We start from the raw sequence: 17,795 nt of genomic DNA on the forward strand, positions 1-17,795 counted from the left end.
GACTCGGCGATAGATAGAAGGCCTACGAGGATAGACGACGCCTTAAAGGCTAGAGGAGGTATAATAGTAGGCTCGCGAACCGGCTCGCTTATAGCTATTAATAGTAGTATCGTATACGCCGGAGGGGTAGTAGTAACAAACCGCGGCTATACTATAGCCGGCTAGCTCGTAGTAGTAGTCGTCTAGCTCGTAGCTTCTAGCTTATACTAGTATATAGGATCGGGGTTAATACCGCCGTAGAGGCCGTAGTAATAAGTAGTTAGGTAGTTATCGTAACGATAAGTATCTTCTATATAGTATAGCGTCTATATAGAGCGTAACGACATAATAGGAAGTAGTTAAGAAGGAAGTATAGAAGGGAGAAGATAAGACGAAAGTAATAAATCGAGAGGAGACGAGGTAGTACTAGTAAATTAAGGACTACGAGTACGCTACGAGCTACGTCTAGCCGGCTACGAGCGCTTATAGTAGCTATAGGACGCTACTATATAAGTCCCCTCTTTCTAACCGATATAGGATAGCTTAACTTATAGTTGCTTGAGAAAAAATCGGCTTAATACTAGCTCGTAGGTCGGCTCGTAGTATCCTCTCCTTATACCGTACCTTAGAATATCGAAAGTACCTTCTAGCTTTAATATAGCTATACTAACGACCGATTAGCTACACGCTAGCGTTAGCAAAGACCTATCGGATATAAGGAGATAGCTCCTAAGTAGCTAGAAGCGGCTTTACCGACTCCTATAGCTACGGCTCGCTACTACTTATAAGGTAAATCTTAATCCGGTCGCGGAGCTATAGATAAGTAGCGCGGTATTGCTTTAGCCTATCGTTATCCGAAAGGGCTCCGCTCTATACTAGCTCGTAACCAAGCTCGATAAGCTACTAGCTATACCAATTAAGCGTCTAACGTAGTAGATATTCCTCTATATCTACGTAGCTATTAGCGAGCCAACGAACTAAAGCTACTTAAGTCTACTTTAAACGACGTTAAGTACTCCTTCGGAATATTAATACTATAGTCCTCTACCCCCTCGTCTTCCGGATATAGATAAAGTAGCTCCGGTATACTAGTAACTATACTATTACCTTATAGACGGATTAAGTACTCGTTCTATATCTTAACGAAGTTATTAATCGTACGGCGGAGGATTAGTATATAGACTATAAGGTAAGCTAGTCGATTAGGTAGAAGGTCCTTATCGTATTCGTCTAGCTTATAGGGCTCTTGTAAGTAGTCTCGCTAGCGCCGGATATACGACTTCGTAAGTTAAGACTAGAATACCTTAATCCGCTAGTTAAATTTACTAGTCCTATATCGATATATATCGCGGAATCGTAGTAGCTCGCCGTCGGCTCGTTCGTAAAGTAAGTCGTATAGAAAGGCGTAAATATTAGTAAGGATTAGTATCTTACCGCCGTAGTTAGAGCTAATAATAAGGGGTATTATACTACCCTCGTTAAGCTACCGGAGATATTAAGCTACTACGGATATTATAGTATATACCGAGAGGCCTACGTAGACCTAGATAATATATCGCGAGTAGTAGTTAATAGTAGTATATACCTTAATGCCGTAGTAATCTAGCTTGTAGTAGCTATTAATAGACTACGTATAGTTTAGACTAGGTATCCGTAGATAACCGTAACTACGACGGTAACGACGGAGCTTATAAGCCCTTATACCCTCTAGGTTAAGCTCCCTTACGAGCTAGTAGAGGCGCTTACTACGAGTTAATAATTAGTAAAGGGCTTAGAAGGCTCGGGAGTAAGCTAGTAAATTAGAGAGAGAGCTAAATTCGTACTCTCGGTAGTCTCGCTACTAGCTCGTAAGACCGTCTACTCCTCTAGAGGTACTTACGCGTTTATAATATTGTTATAGTACTTCCTTATATAGTTAAAGAGGTAGCGGCGGCCGAAGTCCTCTATAAAGCTAGTATTAAGCTCTCTCTATAGGGCCTAACGGAGCTCCTCCTCTATAGCTTCGTACTAGGCGGCTACGAGCCGCTTAACGAGGCCTATATTCTTCTAGAGACGGTAAACCGTCTAGGTAGATACGTTAAACCCATCGAGCTTTAGTATCCGTAAAATCCGCTTGTCTAAGAGTTATAGCCGGTAATAGTAGCGGTAGACCTTAGCTCGTATTAGTACGGAGTCTTGTCTATTAATTACGAGCTAGTTAGTACGGATATCCTACCGTAATAGGTGCCTCTTAAGGAGCCTAAGGCTAATAACAATATTATACTTAGTGGTAAGGCGTTCTAGTATAAGCCCTCGACTAGTACTACTATACCGCTACTCCTTAATAGTAGCCTTGTAAGGCTTAAGATTAATAGCAACACGAGGCATTATTAGCGAGCTAGCCGGCGAGCTAGTTTTCGTCCGTTTGTCTAGTCTAGAGCCGGTAAGCTAGCGAGCTAATTTTCGTCCGGTCGTCTAGTCTAGAGCGAGCTAGCTAGCGAGCCGGCGAGCTATATGCTAGTTAGCAGGGCTCTAATAGCGTAGAAGAGGCTTACAAATGAGAAGAGCGGTAAGGGGTGTGGTGTAATAGTATGGTTATGAAGTTGAAGTTGAAAATAGCCATTTACGACACGACACCACGATCAGCCATCTCCGCCCAAAGTTTTGGAGAACAGCTGGCTTCGCAAATCGTCATCCCAAACACTCACCCATTGAACTCTTCACACCGCAGATATGGTCTCGTTCAAGCTAGCAGCGATTGCCCTCGCGGCATCGCGAGCAGTGCAAGCTCAAATCGACCTGCCCCCGGGGATTGAGGTACTGCAATACAAAAAGCCAGCAATACCCCGTATACACTGATCAACTAACATCTTCACCCAGATCGAGGACATGGAAGAGATCCCCTCCGATGAATCGAGACAGCAGACTCCCGCCCTCGCCGTCGAGATCCGCACCTCCTTCCCACAGTCCGAGATATTTGGCGTCAAGCTCGTCAACGGCCACCCGACCCAGGCCGTGCTCGATATCACGAACAAGGAGCCAGCGCCCATCACACTGCAAGTCGTGGGCGGGACCCTCACTACGCCCTTGGATACCCCAGGGGCGCCTGAAGAGCCGCAGATCGTGAGGAACTTGACAGCGCAGCGGTATGGGGTGCTTATCCCAGCGGGAGAGAGCGAGAGCGTGACATACAGCTTCTCGACGGAGCTGCACCCGCAGGACCTGCGGTTGAACATTGCGGCGGTCTTGCAACAAACTGAGGGCGCGGTGTTTACAAAGGTGGTCTTCAACGAGACGGTCAGTGTGGTGGAGGCGCCGATGAGTATATTTGACCCGCAGATGTGAGTTCTACAACCCCTACGACCTCGAATTAATTGGCAGCAGCTAATGTGAGATGGCAGCATCTTCCTCTACCTCTTCCTCGCAGCCGCATTCGGCGGCACCTGCTTCTTCATCTACAACACCTGGATCACGACGCTCTTCCCGCAGAAGCGCCGTGGCGGCAAGGGCGGCGAGCGGGCTAAGCGGTCGAGCGGCGGGAGCAAGAAGGTGGATCCGGCGGACCAGACGAGCGTGGTGGGCGCTGATGGGCCGGCGGTCACGACGGGCGCGAAGGCTTACGATGAGAGCTGGATCCCGGAGAGCCATTTGAAGAGGCCAGAGGCGCGGAGGGTGGGGAGTGGGAGGCCGAAGAGTCGGGCTGCCTAGGACAATTGCTACAGCGCGAGGGTGGTGGATCAGGCGAGGAGCGAGGTGGAGAGAGAGAGAGAGAGAGCTTGGAGGTGAGGATGGGCAGAGTGGATGGAGTGGATGGAGAGCTGGAAAAGTGTACATTGCGTTCGCATTGCGATGGACGGGGCCTTTGGAGCGTTGGCCATGTAACATCTAGTCACAAAGTTCTTGAACTGCATGCGACAGATATTGGAAAGGGCTGGCCTTCGATATCTTCCACCTCCCGTTCAACGCTCCCGTATACCGCGGAAGGCTGCCAGCCAAAGAGGGTAGAGCCGCAGACTTCATTTACCTGCTGCCTTGCGTGACTGCGCTGCAGGCATGGTGTACCTGGTAGTCCTGCTGTGCTAGCCGCCATAAATAGTCACGGTGGCTCCTTCCTCTCTTGGAGAGCGCAGCGTTTGATCCTTTGAACTTTGGATTGCCGCCGGATGTGGCGCAGTACATAGTTTCTGCCTGAAGGTACATGTACATGTACATGTATCACTACCCCTCTGTTGAGCAAAGAATACTACTTTTCACATTTGCGATTGAATGAGAGGCGACGGTTCCTAGGATCTACTCACCCTAGAAAGCACCCGCTGCATCACGGCATCGGCATCGGGCGACCTCGACCAGGCAACGACAAGGCGACTGTAGGAGCAATCGAGGCAACCTGTATACATTACAACAAACGTCTATCGACTCGAACACTCGAAGAGTCCCGTCTACAAGCAGCAGCAGCAGCAGCACCACCACCACCACAACCATGCCACCCCAACCAACCCAACCCCCGGCCACGGCCCAACGCACCCTCCGCCTCATAAACCTCATCACCTTCCCCCCAGCCTTCATCATGCTCTTGCTCCACGGTATTTTGCGCGGCGGCTCCTTCCCCGCCCTCGCGCTCATCCCGCTCGCCATCTCCGCCCTGCTGGCCCTCTACCTCCTCAACCCAAACGCTGTGACGGCAGGAGGCAGCTCGATCACGCTCGCGGAAGGCCATGTGGCGGTGCTGGATTTCGCGCTGGGGGTGTGGTTGTTTGTGATGTGTGTGTGCTGTTGGGTCGAGGTGCCGAAGAATCGGTATGATGGGCCCCAGGTGATGTTGGGGACGTATGGGAGTGTGTGGGTCATGGTGAATTGGTGAGTAGGACTTCGTCTTACCTGTTTTATTCTCGGTGCTGATTGTCTGCTAGTGCTATACATGTGTATGTCGCTGTCTTGAGGCTTCCTGAGGCTATTAAGATGTTTGCGACACCGGATCCGGAAAGGGGACAGAGAAGATTCAGGGTGGAGAATGGGTATGTGAGGTTAGGGAGGGAAGGAGGACTGCCTGTTTATCAGGATGGTGACAGGACGCCATCGACGCCGGCTAGTACGTCTGAGCAGTGAGAGAATGCTGTGAGATGGTATCGGGCGCCTGCACGTGGCTCGCTCATAGTCTTGGAAGTCTATGGTGTACAACGGAGTGTTTGGCCAGCAGGCCTGACATGGCCAGACCAGATCGACAAGATTACTGCTCTTCAGATGCCCGCTCGTGTTCTACTTCCCTAAGCGAAGTATCCATTTGCATTGATCTGCGTCGTACTCGTGCCTGATGTGTGTGACTGGTGTGCTCTTGGTGCCGATATGCTCCCAACGCGTGGGGATCACGTCTTGACCACGAGCTCGCGTTCACTCTAAAGATGCGAGATAAGCATGCAGCTCTACTAGGCGACGTGAAACGGTCGAAGGAGTAAGCGAAGCAACGGTCGTAAGCAGGCCAGTCCTTGTGGTCACGACCGGGAGTTCGGAAATTGCTGCGATTTTACCAGATTACCTTTTTCTTCCTTTCAGCACACTCGACTTCGCACACGCACCAACTCCGCACACTCCTTCACACCACACACTCCTTTCCATCACCACGAAGCGACGACAGCGACGAAAGGCGAATAGGCAGGCGGCGAGCAATGCGGGCGTAAAAGCATCGAGGTAAGAGAATTGTGTATGCCAAGCGGCATTGCGTCGCTCTTTCCAGCAGGCAGCCGTGTTCTTTCCAGCTGCGCCCCGGGTATTGCATTGGAAGCGACGAAGTACAAAGTCTGCGAGGCTGGAGGCTGGAGATACTCCATCACTGCCGAGACGATTTGTTTGTCGCACCGAGAGTACCTTGCAGCGTCGGTGTCGGGGACGGAAGTGTCCGGAAGATTGTGTCAGCCTGAGCCGGCGGCGACCTTCGCTCCTTCCCTCGCGACTTCCTCCCTCAGCACCTTCCTTTCCACTGCTCGCTCGCCACTCCACGCGTGAGCACCACGTTCCCTACCACACATCACCGCATGCGACGCTCCTTGCTGCACTCCTACAACAACAACATCTGATCTGCGCCACACCTTCCATCCGGCGCATCCAAGGGCGGCACCATTCTCAAGCAGCGCGATACAATAGTACCGAGCAGAGACTAATAGTAATTCTTCGACACCATCAGAACCATGCCTCTCCGCACGCTCAACCCCTTCATCTCCTCCTCGCCCTCCTCCACCACTACCACCACCGAGGTCCTGTCCGAGAAGGAGCCCATTCGCATCGAGTCGCGCGAAGTACGAGAGCGAAACCGAGCAAAGTTCCGTCCGCGATTCAGCATACCGTTCTCTGGCTCGCCCAAGACACCCACACGGCCATCGTCAGAGCCGACAGGACGACTCGAACCACCATCGCAACCACCCACCTCCTTTCGACCACCTTCGCCACAGATACCAACTCTCAGCCTCCCGACCATCAATCTCACCACAGCGACTGGCGAAAAGAGTAAGATGGAAGAGATGTCCAAGCCACTGACTCTCTTCGCCCCACCGAGCCCTGCAGAGGTAAAGCGGACAGCGAAAGCGCACGCGGCGTTCGGTCCTCTGGGGTCCAAACAACACCTCTACTCCTCCCGCTTCGTCGGCACCGAGTTCCCAGAGCCAATCGCGGACGAACCACCCTACTTCTACCTCATCACCACCTACATCTCCTACCTCATCCTCATCATCTTCGGCCACGTACGGGACTTCTTCGGAAAGCGCTTCAAGCAGGAGTCGTACAAGTACTTGCAAGAAAGAGATGGATATGCGCCATTGAACAGCGATTTTGATAACTTCTACATCCGGAGATTGCAGCTGAGGATCAATGACTGCTTCCGGAGGCCGGTGACGGGTGTGCCGGGGCGTTTCATTACGCTGCTGGACCGGGAGAGCGACGACTTCAACTTGAGCTTCAAGCTGAAGGGCACGACCACGGAGACGCTGAATATGTCTTCGTACAATTATCTCGGCTTCGCGCAGTCGGAGGGTGAATGCGCGGACGATGCGGAGAAAAGCATCAAGAAGTACGGCATCTCCTTCTGCTCGCCGAGAGGAGACATTGGTACGAGCGACCTGCACACTGCGGTCGAGCAGCAGGTTGCAGAGTTCGTGGGCAAGGAGGCGGCCACCATCCACAGCATGGGTTTTGTCACCAATGCGACCACCTTCACTGCTTTGGTTGGCAAGGGCTGTCTCATGATCTCGGACCAGCTGAACCACTCTTCGATCCGCTTTGGTGCGCGTTTGTCAGGCGCTGTCATCGACATGTTCAAGCACAATGACATGGCCGACCTCGAACGTCTCCTCCGCGAGCGCATCTCGCAAGGCCAGCCCCGGACACATCGACCCTGGAGGAAGATCCTGGTTGCAGTGGAGGGCCTGTACAGTATGGAAGGCACTATGGTCAACCTCCCAGGACTGGTGGCGCTCAAGAAGAAGTACCAGTTCGCTCTGTACGTCGACGAGGCCCACTCCATCGGCGCGCTGGGCCCACGTGGACGCGGCGTGTGTGACTATTTCGGTATTCCCACCAGCGAAATCGACATCCTCATGGGCACCTTCACCAAGTCTTTCGGTGCGAACGGTGGCTACGTCGCAGGCCCCAGGGCATTCATCGACAAGATCCGCGTCACGAACGCTGGCACCATCTTTGGCGAGACACCCACTCCAGCCGTCCTCACGCAAATCCAAACCTCACTAAAGATCATCAACGGCGAGATCTGCAATGGACAGGGCGAAGAGCGTCTCCAGCGTCTGGCGTTCAACTCCCGATACCTGCGTCTTGGTCTCAAGCGCCTCGGCTTCATCGTCTACGGCCACGACGACTCGCCCATCATTCCGCTCCTCCTCTACCACCCGGCCAAGATTCCTGCCTTCTCGCACGAAATGCTGAAGCGCAAGATCGCTGTCGTCGTTGTCGGATACCCCGCCACACCGCTCATCTCCTCGCGCGCACGTTTCTGCGTCAGCGCCGCACACACGAAAGACGACCTTGACCGTATGCTCGCGGCGTGCGATCAAGCTGGCGACATTCTGCAGCTGAAGTTCAGCTCCGGCATCGCAGGCGGACAGGAGCCGGTGCACGATGGTCTGACGAACGAAGGCGTGAACGAGATGCGCAGCTGTCTCGAAGCGGGCGGTGAGCCAGCCGTGGATCCACCGCGGTGGAAGCTGGAGGACGTGCTGAAGAGGGGTGTGCAAGATGTCAAGAAGCCGCTTTGTTGAGTGGCACGCGATTACGCATATTCCTTTGGCGGGATGATCTGGGCGCTTTCTTGGGACGGCAAGGTGTTTATTCGGTGTTTCTGGGTGGTCTGGTAATGGAACGCGTCCAGGCCACGCTTCGCTCGCTCACGGCGGTATACGGACGGGATGGGGATATACATACATGAAGGGTTCAGGCACGGGCGGGCACCGGTGTTCGCAACTACACTTCTCATCGAACTCCTGCGAGGGAGAGGGTGGTAATGTTTTGACGGTATGGCTTTGGTGGTCGGCCTGTGGGAAGGGTGTACCTATTGTTTGTTGTTCCGAGAGTGGAGGAGGAGAGCACGAAGTAGCATAGGTGGATGAAGGAATGAAACAAGAGAATTCAAAGCATCTGGCCTCTCTCCATCTCGTCACCGGTTTCTGGCCACGAAAATGTGCTGTCGTTCGCCGCATTGTCTTCCAGATATCGTCTTGGCAGAAGCGGAACCGCACCTCATCTCTTGTGGCAGACACCCATCATTCCCATACCACCTGCTGTCCACACACACTCACACCATATCGCCCTTTCACATCCCATTCGCCGCCCGATCAGTTGTCGTATCGCTCACGCTCTTGCTCGGCTGCGCGTCGTATGCGCTGGCAGCCCCCATGCAGCCCGCCAGGCCACCAGCAAACCCCACTGGAGCTGCATCCGACCACTCACCAAGCTCTTGCCCATCCTACTGCATCGTCCTGCACGCTGCGCCCTAACGGAGAGCTCCCAGGTCGCGCGCCCACGATCCGTCTCGCGAAGAATAGGATACCAGACGATGCAGCGATTGCATTAGAGAGGGCCATCAGTGTCCACGGTTGACCTGCGCAGCGCTTCGGTTGGCATTAATGCCTGGAGCGGATCGGAGAGCTTGATGGGACTTCAGACGTTCCTTCTCTTCCAAGCGCAGCGCTTAAGAAGGTCGAGTACACGAAGCTCGCGAACTGTCACCGCGAGCGATCCTTCATGCAAAGCACCACCGCTTGACCCTGAGACATCCAAAGCCTGCTTTACCGTTGTTCCACAGCACCAGGCCGGCCGCCAGCGTGATCAGCGCTGTCGCTATCCTCCGGTGAAGCGTGCACAGCCTTGTTCCATTGGCCGGATCGGTATCTCGAGCTCGGCAATGACACTGGACTTCTCTACACATGCAGCGTTGATGGTCGGTCGAGCTTCGCCCCGTCGTCGCTAGACCGCGTTGACGCTCTCGTTTGAGCGTGCGGCGAGGCGTCATCTGACCCGCGCTGCGAACCGCGAAGGCAGCCGTGCTGCAGCCGGGCAACGGTACAATGGGTTTGTATCCTGCAGTCATCCGGATCTACGATGGAGCGTCCAATGACAGTGAGTGTGGAGTTGCGAGTCACTGGTCGAGAGTTATCGTGGTGAAGACTGCCGCTTCATTGCGGCGGTATGGCATGCGGGTTGTCTGTTCACCGGGACCTGCCTGACGTGGTGTAGGCATCTGGATGCTCTTGGACGGGTTACACAAGGCAACTATAGTCCAGCACACTTCGGGTGTGGCATGGAGGAGTCACTGCAGGTTTGATTGAAAGAGCTCATCCCCGCCTCCTTCTTTTCTTGCTTTCCTTGTTCCGATTCTGATACTTCGATTGTCCCTGCTGTGCTCTGTTCCACTCTACTCTTGGACAAGACGGAAGATCGTTCTACCCATCAAGACCAGGCACTGCATAAGCCGAAAGTGATCTGGACTCAGGTACAGAAGCTTGAATGGTGCAACCGTTATGCCGAAGAACCAAGTACCGCCACCGGAAGACTTCCTTACGGGTCCGTTCGACGACGCCATCATGGCCCCGTTGCCCGATATGCAGTGGGACGACGACAGCGACATGATGCAGTTCGACAATCCGCCGAAGAAGAACAAGAATTCTGGCGGCAAGAACAACAACAAGAATGGCGATTCGAACTACAATTCGTATCGGAAGCCGGTCGCTGTCAGGTATGAGGCTTACCTTCTGTCGAGAGGAAGGCCGGAAGGGCTACCTGAAGGAAAGCTGGGAGGGAAGTCCAGAGGCGCTGGCGGGAGACACGATCTAAGCAAGATTTCAAGTTGGTCCACTTACAAAAAAGACTCGTTGTTTCTTTCAGAGGAGGCCATTATGAAAATGGCCTCGGATCACCAGCAGAGGACTAAGGGCAACCCATCCTCTCAGCTGTTGTCGCTATCAAACAGTCAACGAGCGGCCGTCACTCGCCTGTGCGAAGAACGGAGAAGCGAGGAGCTGGACCGCAATGCTACATGGATCTATCACGACATCGACCGTAAATGGGGCAAGGGTACACTGTTTAGCCCTCCAGAAGTCGTAGGCCTGCAAGTCATTCTCAAACGGACAGATTTCGATGGCCGAAAGGCTCTCGCGACGACCACCACAACAACGACCACGACCAAGACAATGAAGAACGGTAAGGACAGGTCGAACAACGAACAGCAGTACTATCAGGACGACTTCGATGATATCGTTGAAGTATACGATGTTCCCAACAAGAACAAGAACAATTCCAATGGTAAGAACAAGGGTGGCACGAAGAAGCAGAAGAAGCAGGACCAGCAGCGCGAGTTGGTCGATCCAATCTTCGGACTGGGCATGGATCTTGATGATATCGAGCCATTGCCACAGAACCACAACAACCACCACCACCTGAACCAGCAGCAGTTCAACGACTACCCGCAGGTTTTCGATCAGCAACAAGACTTCAGAAACCAGCAGATGCCTCCACCGATCCATCCCAGCCAGATGCAGCCGCCGATCATGCAGCAGCCGTTCCAAGCCAGTCCTCGACAGCCCACGCACGACATCAACGGCAACCCTTTCACGCCGTTGCCGAACGTACACATGCCGGTGAACATTGACTCTCCCTTCATGCCCGGTCAGGAATGGATACACCCTCAACACAACCACCACCAGCGCCACCACTCGGCCGGCGCCCGCGCACACAGCCAGGAGCGACCGAAATCGGCGCGCCGCGTGAGCGAGCGGCAGATGGAGAAGATTGTCGACAAACTGGGGGACAAGTTCGAAGACAAATTCGAGGAGCTAGCCGCGAGACTGGAAAGCGCCCAGCTGCGCGACGACGACTCCAGCGAAAGTCAATATGACGGTCGCTCCGGCTGGTCTCGTGGCGCTTCGCCTTCTCGCTCCTACACACCGCCTTCGGAGTACCACAGCCATTTCTCCGACCGGCGCCAGCGTCCCAGCCTCGAGCGCCGCAAGAGCAGCGGAGCACGACCCAAGTACCGCTCCAAGGCCTTCCAAGATGCGGACATCGAGCCGGCGTACACGCACCAGCGCATCGACGACCGCGACCGCGACCGCGATCGCCGACCACCACGACGTCAAATCCAGCGTTCCATCACGTACCATCCAGGCCATCCCGATGACTATCCCCCCAGCCGAGCCGTGGAGTACGTTCCCGTCCGGGCACCAGAGGCTCCGCTCCGTCGACGCTTGACGGAGCGTGGGGATGAGTATGATTTCCAGGAGCGAGATCGTCTTCGGGACTACGACAGGCGAGACAGGGAGCGCGACTACGACCGACGGGACAGAGAGCGGGAGTTTGTGCCGGAGTATCGACGACGGGATGTCGGGTATGAGCAGCATAGTCGGTATAGGGGAGGCGGAGGGTACTTTGATTGAGCGGAGGAGGGGGAGGTTCAACGGCAGAATGCCTTTTGACTACAGCGACATGATACAGGGGAGTCCAGCAGCTTGGGCAGGCGATGCGGCGTTCACAGAGGATACGATCACTCGCTGTTGTGGATGCTTTGTTGTTTGAGTAGATAAATAACGGCCTTGTTTGCGGACTTTGCTGTCTGAGTACGTGTAGTAGATAGGTCACGGCCGAAACCAACACGTTCGATAACCTTGATACTGCATCAGGGTGGCTCGCTGACTTTTCATGCACATTGTGCATACGAACAGCAATACGCAAGGAGGAGAACTTTGGAGAAGTCATCACTGCAGCGAAGAATGACTCATTGGGTATCAATAGCCAGTACGATCAGCAAGATACACCACATTGTCGCTCAAGCACGAGCTCGTCGTCGTGATGGATAGCCGTTTCCCAAAAGTTCCGTAATAACAATATCCGTTCCCCTTCCCGTGGCCTTTCTTTCTGCGCCGCCTGTGAGCCAGCCCACTCAAAGCCTCCCCCAATAGGTGATGGAAACGCCGGACACACGTCGCAGTGCTACAGAGCAACATTCGCAGATTCCAAAGCAGAGAGGTCTTTCCGTCTCCACTCGTCGTCGTCACGTTCGTATCGTCTTTTCACTTCCTTTTGCGTTCATCGCACGCACTTGCTCCCAATTTGCGTCTAGACCCGCACAACACTGCTCGAGCTCGTCAAGCATGATGGAAAGATCAAAAGACTCGCCTCGCAACAGCCCGGCTGGACTACAGAAATCCAGACTCGGAGAGCAGCCTACCCACAAGCAACCAGTCAGTCCGAAGACACACGTCAATCACGCAAGTGATAGCAAACACTCACCTCGCAATCTTCTCATCCTCCCGCTCGCGCGGCTCGACCTGCAAACTGCGCTCGTACATCTCGTGCACGTCTCCCGCACTGCGCATGTTGCGCAGAATGTACTCTTGCAGCTCGTTCACCGCCGCCAAGCCGTACGGCACGTTCTGGTACTGCTGGATATCCCGGATGACCTCCGCCGTCTTCATGCGCTTTGCAAAGTTGATGAGCTGCGTCTTCTTAATCACTGACGGGATGCCATCTTCGATGAACGTCAGGTCCGTCAGATAGATGCCGAAAAAGGGGATGCAGGGTGGCATGGCCTTTTGCAGGGCGTCGCGGTACTCGGTGAAGTTTTTCGTGCTGCCCATGAGCTTGCGCATGGATTCGAGGGTCTGAGTCGTGCGGGCGTTGACTTGGGCCCAGGTCCTGTTGAGGCGATGGATGGGCGCTGAGCCGAGGGCGGAGATGATGGAGGTGAGGCAGGAGAAGTTGTTGAGGGTGCGGCATTTGTCGGCGATGAGGACGAAGTGTTTGATGACCACCACACGGCGCTTGACGTCTTGCTGGGTGAGGATCATCTGAGCGACCCAGTTGGTGAGCTGGTTGGAGTGCAGGATGAGGGCCTTGACGTTTTCTGCCGGATCGGGATCCCCCTCCTTCAACTTCTTCTGCCAGGTCTTATTGAGACACTCGGTCGGCTTGATCTTGCTGTAGAGTCTTGCCTCGATGATGGTGAGCTGGCGCGCGAACTCAAGGGCGTCGATGTCCAGGAACTTGAGCTTCTTCATGTTCTTCGGAAGGACTGGAGTCGGGAACTGCTGGGAGTTAAGTGTCAAAGTCATCTTTTTGCTGGGTACGTCTTGACCTCTGATGCGCTGGTCCACAGCAGTCAATAAAGGCCCAGCTCCTGGTGTCGAGGTTGACGCGACAGTGTCTTTCGCAAACTGGTAGACCCTCTGGATCAATTGCTGACTTGTCTCATCCTGAGGTTCCATCCAGTAGTTGTCGAACCAAGACTTCAGGATATTGACCACCCTGAAGCGAATTGGCTTCTGCTTCTTGTCGGTCCAGACCTGCATGTCTGCCGCGTTAAGACCATTCGGCGGCTGGAGCATCCATCGTTTCACAAGCATCTCGAACAGCTCAGGTGCTGTGGTAAACGAACGATAGGTGAGCAAGAACGTGTTGTTGAACGAGGCGTCCAACTTGTCATGTCGCGTTAGTTGCTCCACCAATCCGTTCAAAGTGCCGCCACGCAGCAGCGGCGGATCGACCTTGGTGTCGTAGGCAATCTCGCCTTCATGGTCCAGCTTGAGGTATTCTGGCATCTCTTCCGACTCGCGGTGTGGCATGGGAGGAGCCGGGACTTCTCCGAAAAAGCGCTTAACTTTCGAATTCTCCCCGTTCCCTTGGATGGCAGCAGAAGGATCGGTACCCTCCGAGTACGACTTCGATTGACCAACATCTGCGAGCATAGTGGGTCGCATTTCTCTCGAATTCGATCGGACATGTGGGGCGTATGAAGCACCGCCATCGGTCAGTCTGTGGCCGTCCTTGGGAGGTGAAAGGCGGTCATCGTGAGGGATGAGTTCCGATAGCAGTTGTAGTGAGAAGAATATTTGCTGAGCCGCTGTGTCCAGCTCGCGACTGATGGCTTTTACGCGCTGAACACGCTCTTCCAGCGATGGCGCTCTAACCTCAGACCACTCGTCACCAAGTGGACTCGCAACAGATTGGCAGGCTACAATCAGATCAGATGTCGAGTCGTACAATTTCTGCTTGTGTTCTGCAAAGTCATTCAGCTGAGGAGTCTGGAATGTTGAGCCCAGGGGCGCGAGGTTGATGGATTCGATGGTGGACATGTAAGGTCGACAGTACTCAATGACCTGATGTCCAGACCTGCACACGGCATCTCCAATCCGTCGGTGTCGCTGGGGAGTGATGAGCTTGTCTCTCAGTATGAGGTGCTCGTCCAGTTTGCGAATACTGGAGCTGATCAGTCGCTTGAGATCATCCATACGCTCCATTATTGCGAGATCGAGTGATGCTGTCGGATCCTGGAGAAAATCCTGGTCGTCTTCCATGAAGGACATGGTCGCCATTGGATCCTTCGGGTTGAGCCCGTTGTTCTGCCAGTTTGCTGCAACCTTGCTACCACTGACGAAGCCAGGAGTTATTCTTGGTATCTCCTCGCCTTTGTGCTGTCGCGCGACCTCCACGAAGCCATAGACGCCATGCATTACGCCTTCCGCTTCCTGAAGACACTTTTGGTAGGCATCGGCGGCTGGCCAGTCCGCAGCAGCAATGTGAGAAGAGAGAACAAGCTTGGAGAATCTAGACATCATTTCGCGGAAGTGAGGATAGAGAGCCTTGTTCGTTGAGATGATGGAAGGGTTTCCAGAATGGTTGTCGGTGGTACCAGATCCAGCTGCCAGGAGTAGACGCAGGTGATCGGAGATATCTTCTGCCTTCCGGACGAACTCGGACCTCTCGCCAGCATTGATGACGTCGCGGTAACGCTGAATGGCCCGCCGCATGTCCTCGGTCAAGGTGTGCCATGTTAGCGGGACAGCGTGTGCGTCTTCAAAGAAGCGGCGGGGTACGAGGGAGGAGGTGGATGCTGCAGCCGCAGCATTGGCGAAGGAGTTCATAGTGGTACCAATCGGCGGGATGCCTTGCTGCATGGCCGAAATCGAGGTTTGACTGGCTCCAGCCAGATTAGTGCGCGAGCGGTTCAGCGGAGAAGCAGCGTTGAGAGAATCCATGGAGGTGGCGGGTGACACGCCGTCGGACACGTACGATCGCCTGCGCCGGTTCTAACAAACTTTGCGTTAGCTTTGTGTAACAACAGGCCAAATCTCCTGAAAGACCTTTCACCTACACTCGAGCCCTTGGAGTCGCGGATTCCCGACATGTCCTCGGTCTCGGAAGCAGAAGCGTAGTCCGTGTCGTCGTCGCGCTCGTAGCCGGCCGCCATGATCTCAGCCGGCGGTCTCGTCTGATCTGGAATGTGGATGTTGGTGCGATCGCGTGGGCCAGTTTCGTTCAAAGATGTCGGCGCTTCCAGAGGCAGTTCCATCTTGCTTTGGTAGGTGAGCGTGTTGAAGTAGTATAGCCGTCCATCAGGTGTCGCTTGAGGTATCCAAAATGAAGCCTCCTCTTGCGAGTCCACTGTAGTATTGTGACTGCCACCATTGCCATTCATGCCATGATCCAGCCCATGCTCACCGTACTCTTCTTCCGACTCTTCCGCCTCCGAGTCGCCAGCTGTTCTCGCATGTCCGTCCTCAAACGGCGGGCTCACCACGGCGCAGTAGTTGCTCGGGAACCATCCTCTGATGCCATGCAGCACTCCATCCCACCACCCACTTTCTAATTGCGTGATGACCTGTATGATCTCGCCCTGCCGGAAGCTCAAGCTGGTGCGATCATCGGCGTCGTAGTCGTAGAGCGCGCGCACGTAGAGCTGGCTCGGCGGCGCGACGCTACCTCCATACCCGTTCATCGTCGTGCTCCCTCGTCGCGGTTGAGGAGTGGTGGGCACTCCTCAACTCGGATCGCTCCAGTATCGTCGCCGCTGTAGCCTGAGGCACGCGACGTGGACGAACGTGTTGGATGGCGGTGTCGTTGCGGGAGAAGGTGGTTTGTCCTCGAAATGTTCCTGGAATGAAGTGTGGAGGAGAGCAGGGGATCAGCTCCCTTGCAGCAGCAGCAGCAGCAGCAGGCAGAGCTGGCGGCAGATCCGTCCTCTCCCACGCCGGAGCCTCTCAAGGGCAGCGGGATGCCTTTGCGGGCACACAAGTGCAGCGGTGCTGACCGAACCGCCGCATACGCTCTGCCGGATGCCAACAGAATGGATGCAGAAGGGCAGGCAGAGGTGGTAGTGTGATCGAAGAAGGCCTTTGAGGAGCGGGATTGGTGGGCTGGAGGCTGAGCTGGATCGCAACAAGCGGAGAGCGGACCCTATTGGTCCCGGATTATCTCGCTAGACGACATTGTTGTGACGGAGAGTACATGTATATTAAGCCCGTCTATGGCTGTACCTGAGGCTAACCACAGATGTACTGCAGTTGATCACCCATAAGGCGACTCGATGGAGTAGGTTCAACGGTCACATTCGAGGACACGCTGCTCCTCGAGTCATTCAAACTCTGGAACAACGGCACCGGTCCAGATGACCATACAGTTGCAGGGCTCGATGGAAAACTCCCTTAACACACTTCATGAGACGCATTCGAAGGCCAAATCAATGGCATGTGTGATCCTGGCGTCGATTGAACCCAATCTTAACCTCCCCCGTTCAACGTGCAATTCATCTGTTCCTCCCAAGTCCATTCATCCGTCATCATCCACCTCCCCTTTGATCTCAAGACACCGATCCTCGTGCCCTCCAAACCGCCATGCTACCTGGGCTTGCTGTCGCAGTCGAATAGCGGCATGGCTTCATCTCTTCTTCCTCCGAGTGAGCGATGTGGCCGACGTATCGCATCTTGGCCAGCTCCTGCAGACTGCGGACTTCACTCCGCCGTCTACCTGCCACGCTCACATGAAGACGAAGCAGACCCGTGCTTCCCAGCGCCGCTCATCGTGTTCCACGCCTCCAGTTGCATCAAGTCAAATCGAAGGATGAAGTCCGCCCGCGCAAACGTGGGATGAGCAAAAGCAACGCGAAAGCGTGGGAGTGCTTCGCCTTAGAGGCAGTGCCATCAGAAACGTGGTGGTGTTGCAGCGATGCGTTCGTCGAGGGGAGCAAGGAGGAGGAGGAGTGCGACAGAACGAGCAGCAAGGAGAAACGTGGGTGGGAGAGAGGAAGGAAAAGAGAATGAATGCTCCTTGACTTACCTGCGTCGTTCTAGGAACGAGCACGGGTCGTGTATTGAGGGCCGTCTAACTGTTTGGTACAGAGGCGCTGCAGCGATCAAAGATACCGCATTGCTCGTCGCATACGAAATCTCTCTCGTCTTCTTCAATGTTTACCTCGCGACATCCAAAGAGAAGAAAGTAATCGATCACCAAGAAATCCAACATCCCGGTCCAGCAGATGCTCGCGTGGCCAATTCCGTCGATCTAACCCACAC

General features: G+C 54.4%; 5 protein-coding genes across 5 annotated transcripts; 4 read left to right on the forward strand and 1 right to left on the reverse strand.

Annotated features, from left to right (window-relative positions):
* Positions 1-2,691: 2,691 nt before the first annotated feature.
* Positions 2,692-3,666, forward strand: IRC22 (Increased recombination centers protein 22; the record flags this gene model as incomplete). Its single annotated transcript, XM_064808370.1, has 3 exons — positions 2,692-2,775; positions 2,839-3,299; positions 3,360-3,666. 3 exons carry the CDS (start codon positions 2,692-2,694, stop codon positions 3,664-3,666), a joined length of 852 nt encoding a protein of 283 aa, XP_064653419.1.
* A 772-nt stretch (positions 3,667-4,438) lies between these two features.
* Positions 4,439-5,064, forward strand: LTR77_011160 (uncharacterized protein; the record flags this gene model as incomplete). The annotated part of the gene is made up of 2 exons (XM_064808371.1): positions 4,439-4,815; positions 4,869-5,064. The coding sequence occupies 2 exons, from the start codon at positions 4,439-4,441 to the stop codon at positions 5,062-5,064; spliced, it is 573 nt and encodes a 190-aa protein (XP_064653420.1).
* Positions 5,065-6,140: 1,076 nt separating this feature from the next.
* On the forward strand, positions 6,141-8,216 carry LCB2 (serine palmitoyltransferase component; the record flags this gene model as incomplete). The annotated part of the gene is made up of 1 exon (XM_064808372.1): positions 6,141-8,216. One exon carries the CDS (start codon positions 6,141-6,143, stop codon positions 8,214-8,216), a length of 2,076 nt encoding a protein of 691 aa, XP_064653421.1.
* A 1,758-nt stretch (positions 8,217-9,974) lies between these two features.
* Positions 9,975-11,885, forward strand: LTR77_011162 (uncharacterized protein; the record flags this gene model as incomplete). Its single annotated transcript, XM_064808373.1, has 1 exon — positions 9,975-11,885. The coding sequence occupies one exon, from the start codon at positions 9,975-9,977 to the stop codon at positions 11,883-11,885; it is 1,911 nt and encodes a 636-aa protein (XP_064653422.1).
* Positions 11,886-12,734: 849 nt separating this feature from the next.
* CDC25 (cell division cycle- protein) lies at positions 12,735-16,222 on the reverse strand (the record flags this gene model as incomplete). Its single annotated transcript, XM_064808374.1, has 2 exons — positions 12,735-15,533; positions 15,599-16,222. 2 exons carry the CDS (start codon positions 16,220-16,222, stop codon positions 12,735-12,737), a joined length of 3,423 nt encoding a protein of 1,140 aa, XP_064653423.1.
* Between the last annotated feature and the right edge of the window lie 1,573 nt (positions 16,223-17,795).

Source organism: Saxophila tyrrhenica (assembly GCF_035928015.1).
Source record: "Saxophila tyrrhenica strain CCFEE 5935 chromosome Unknown scaffold_34, whole genome shotgun sequence".
Lineage (NCBI taxonomy): Eukaryota > Fungi > Ascomycota > Dothideomycetes > Mycosphaerellales > Extremaceae > Saxophila > Saxophila tyrrhenica.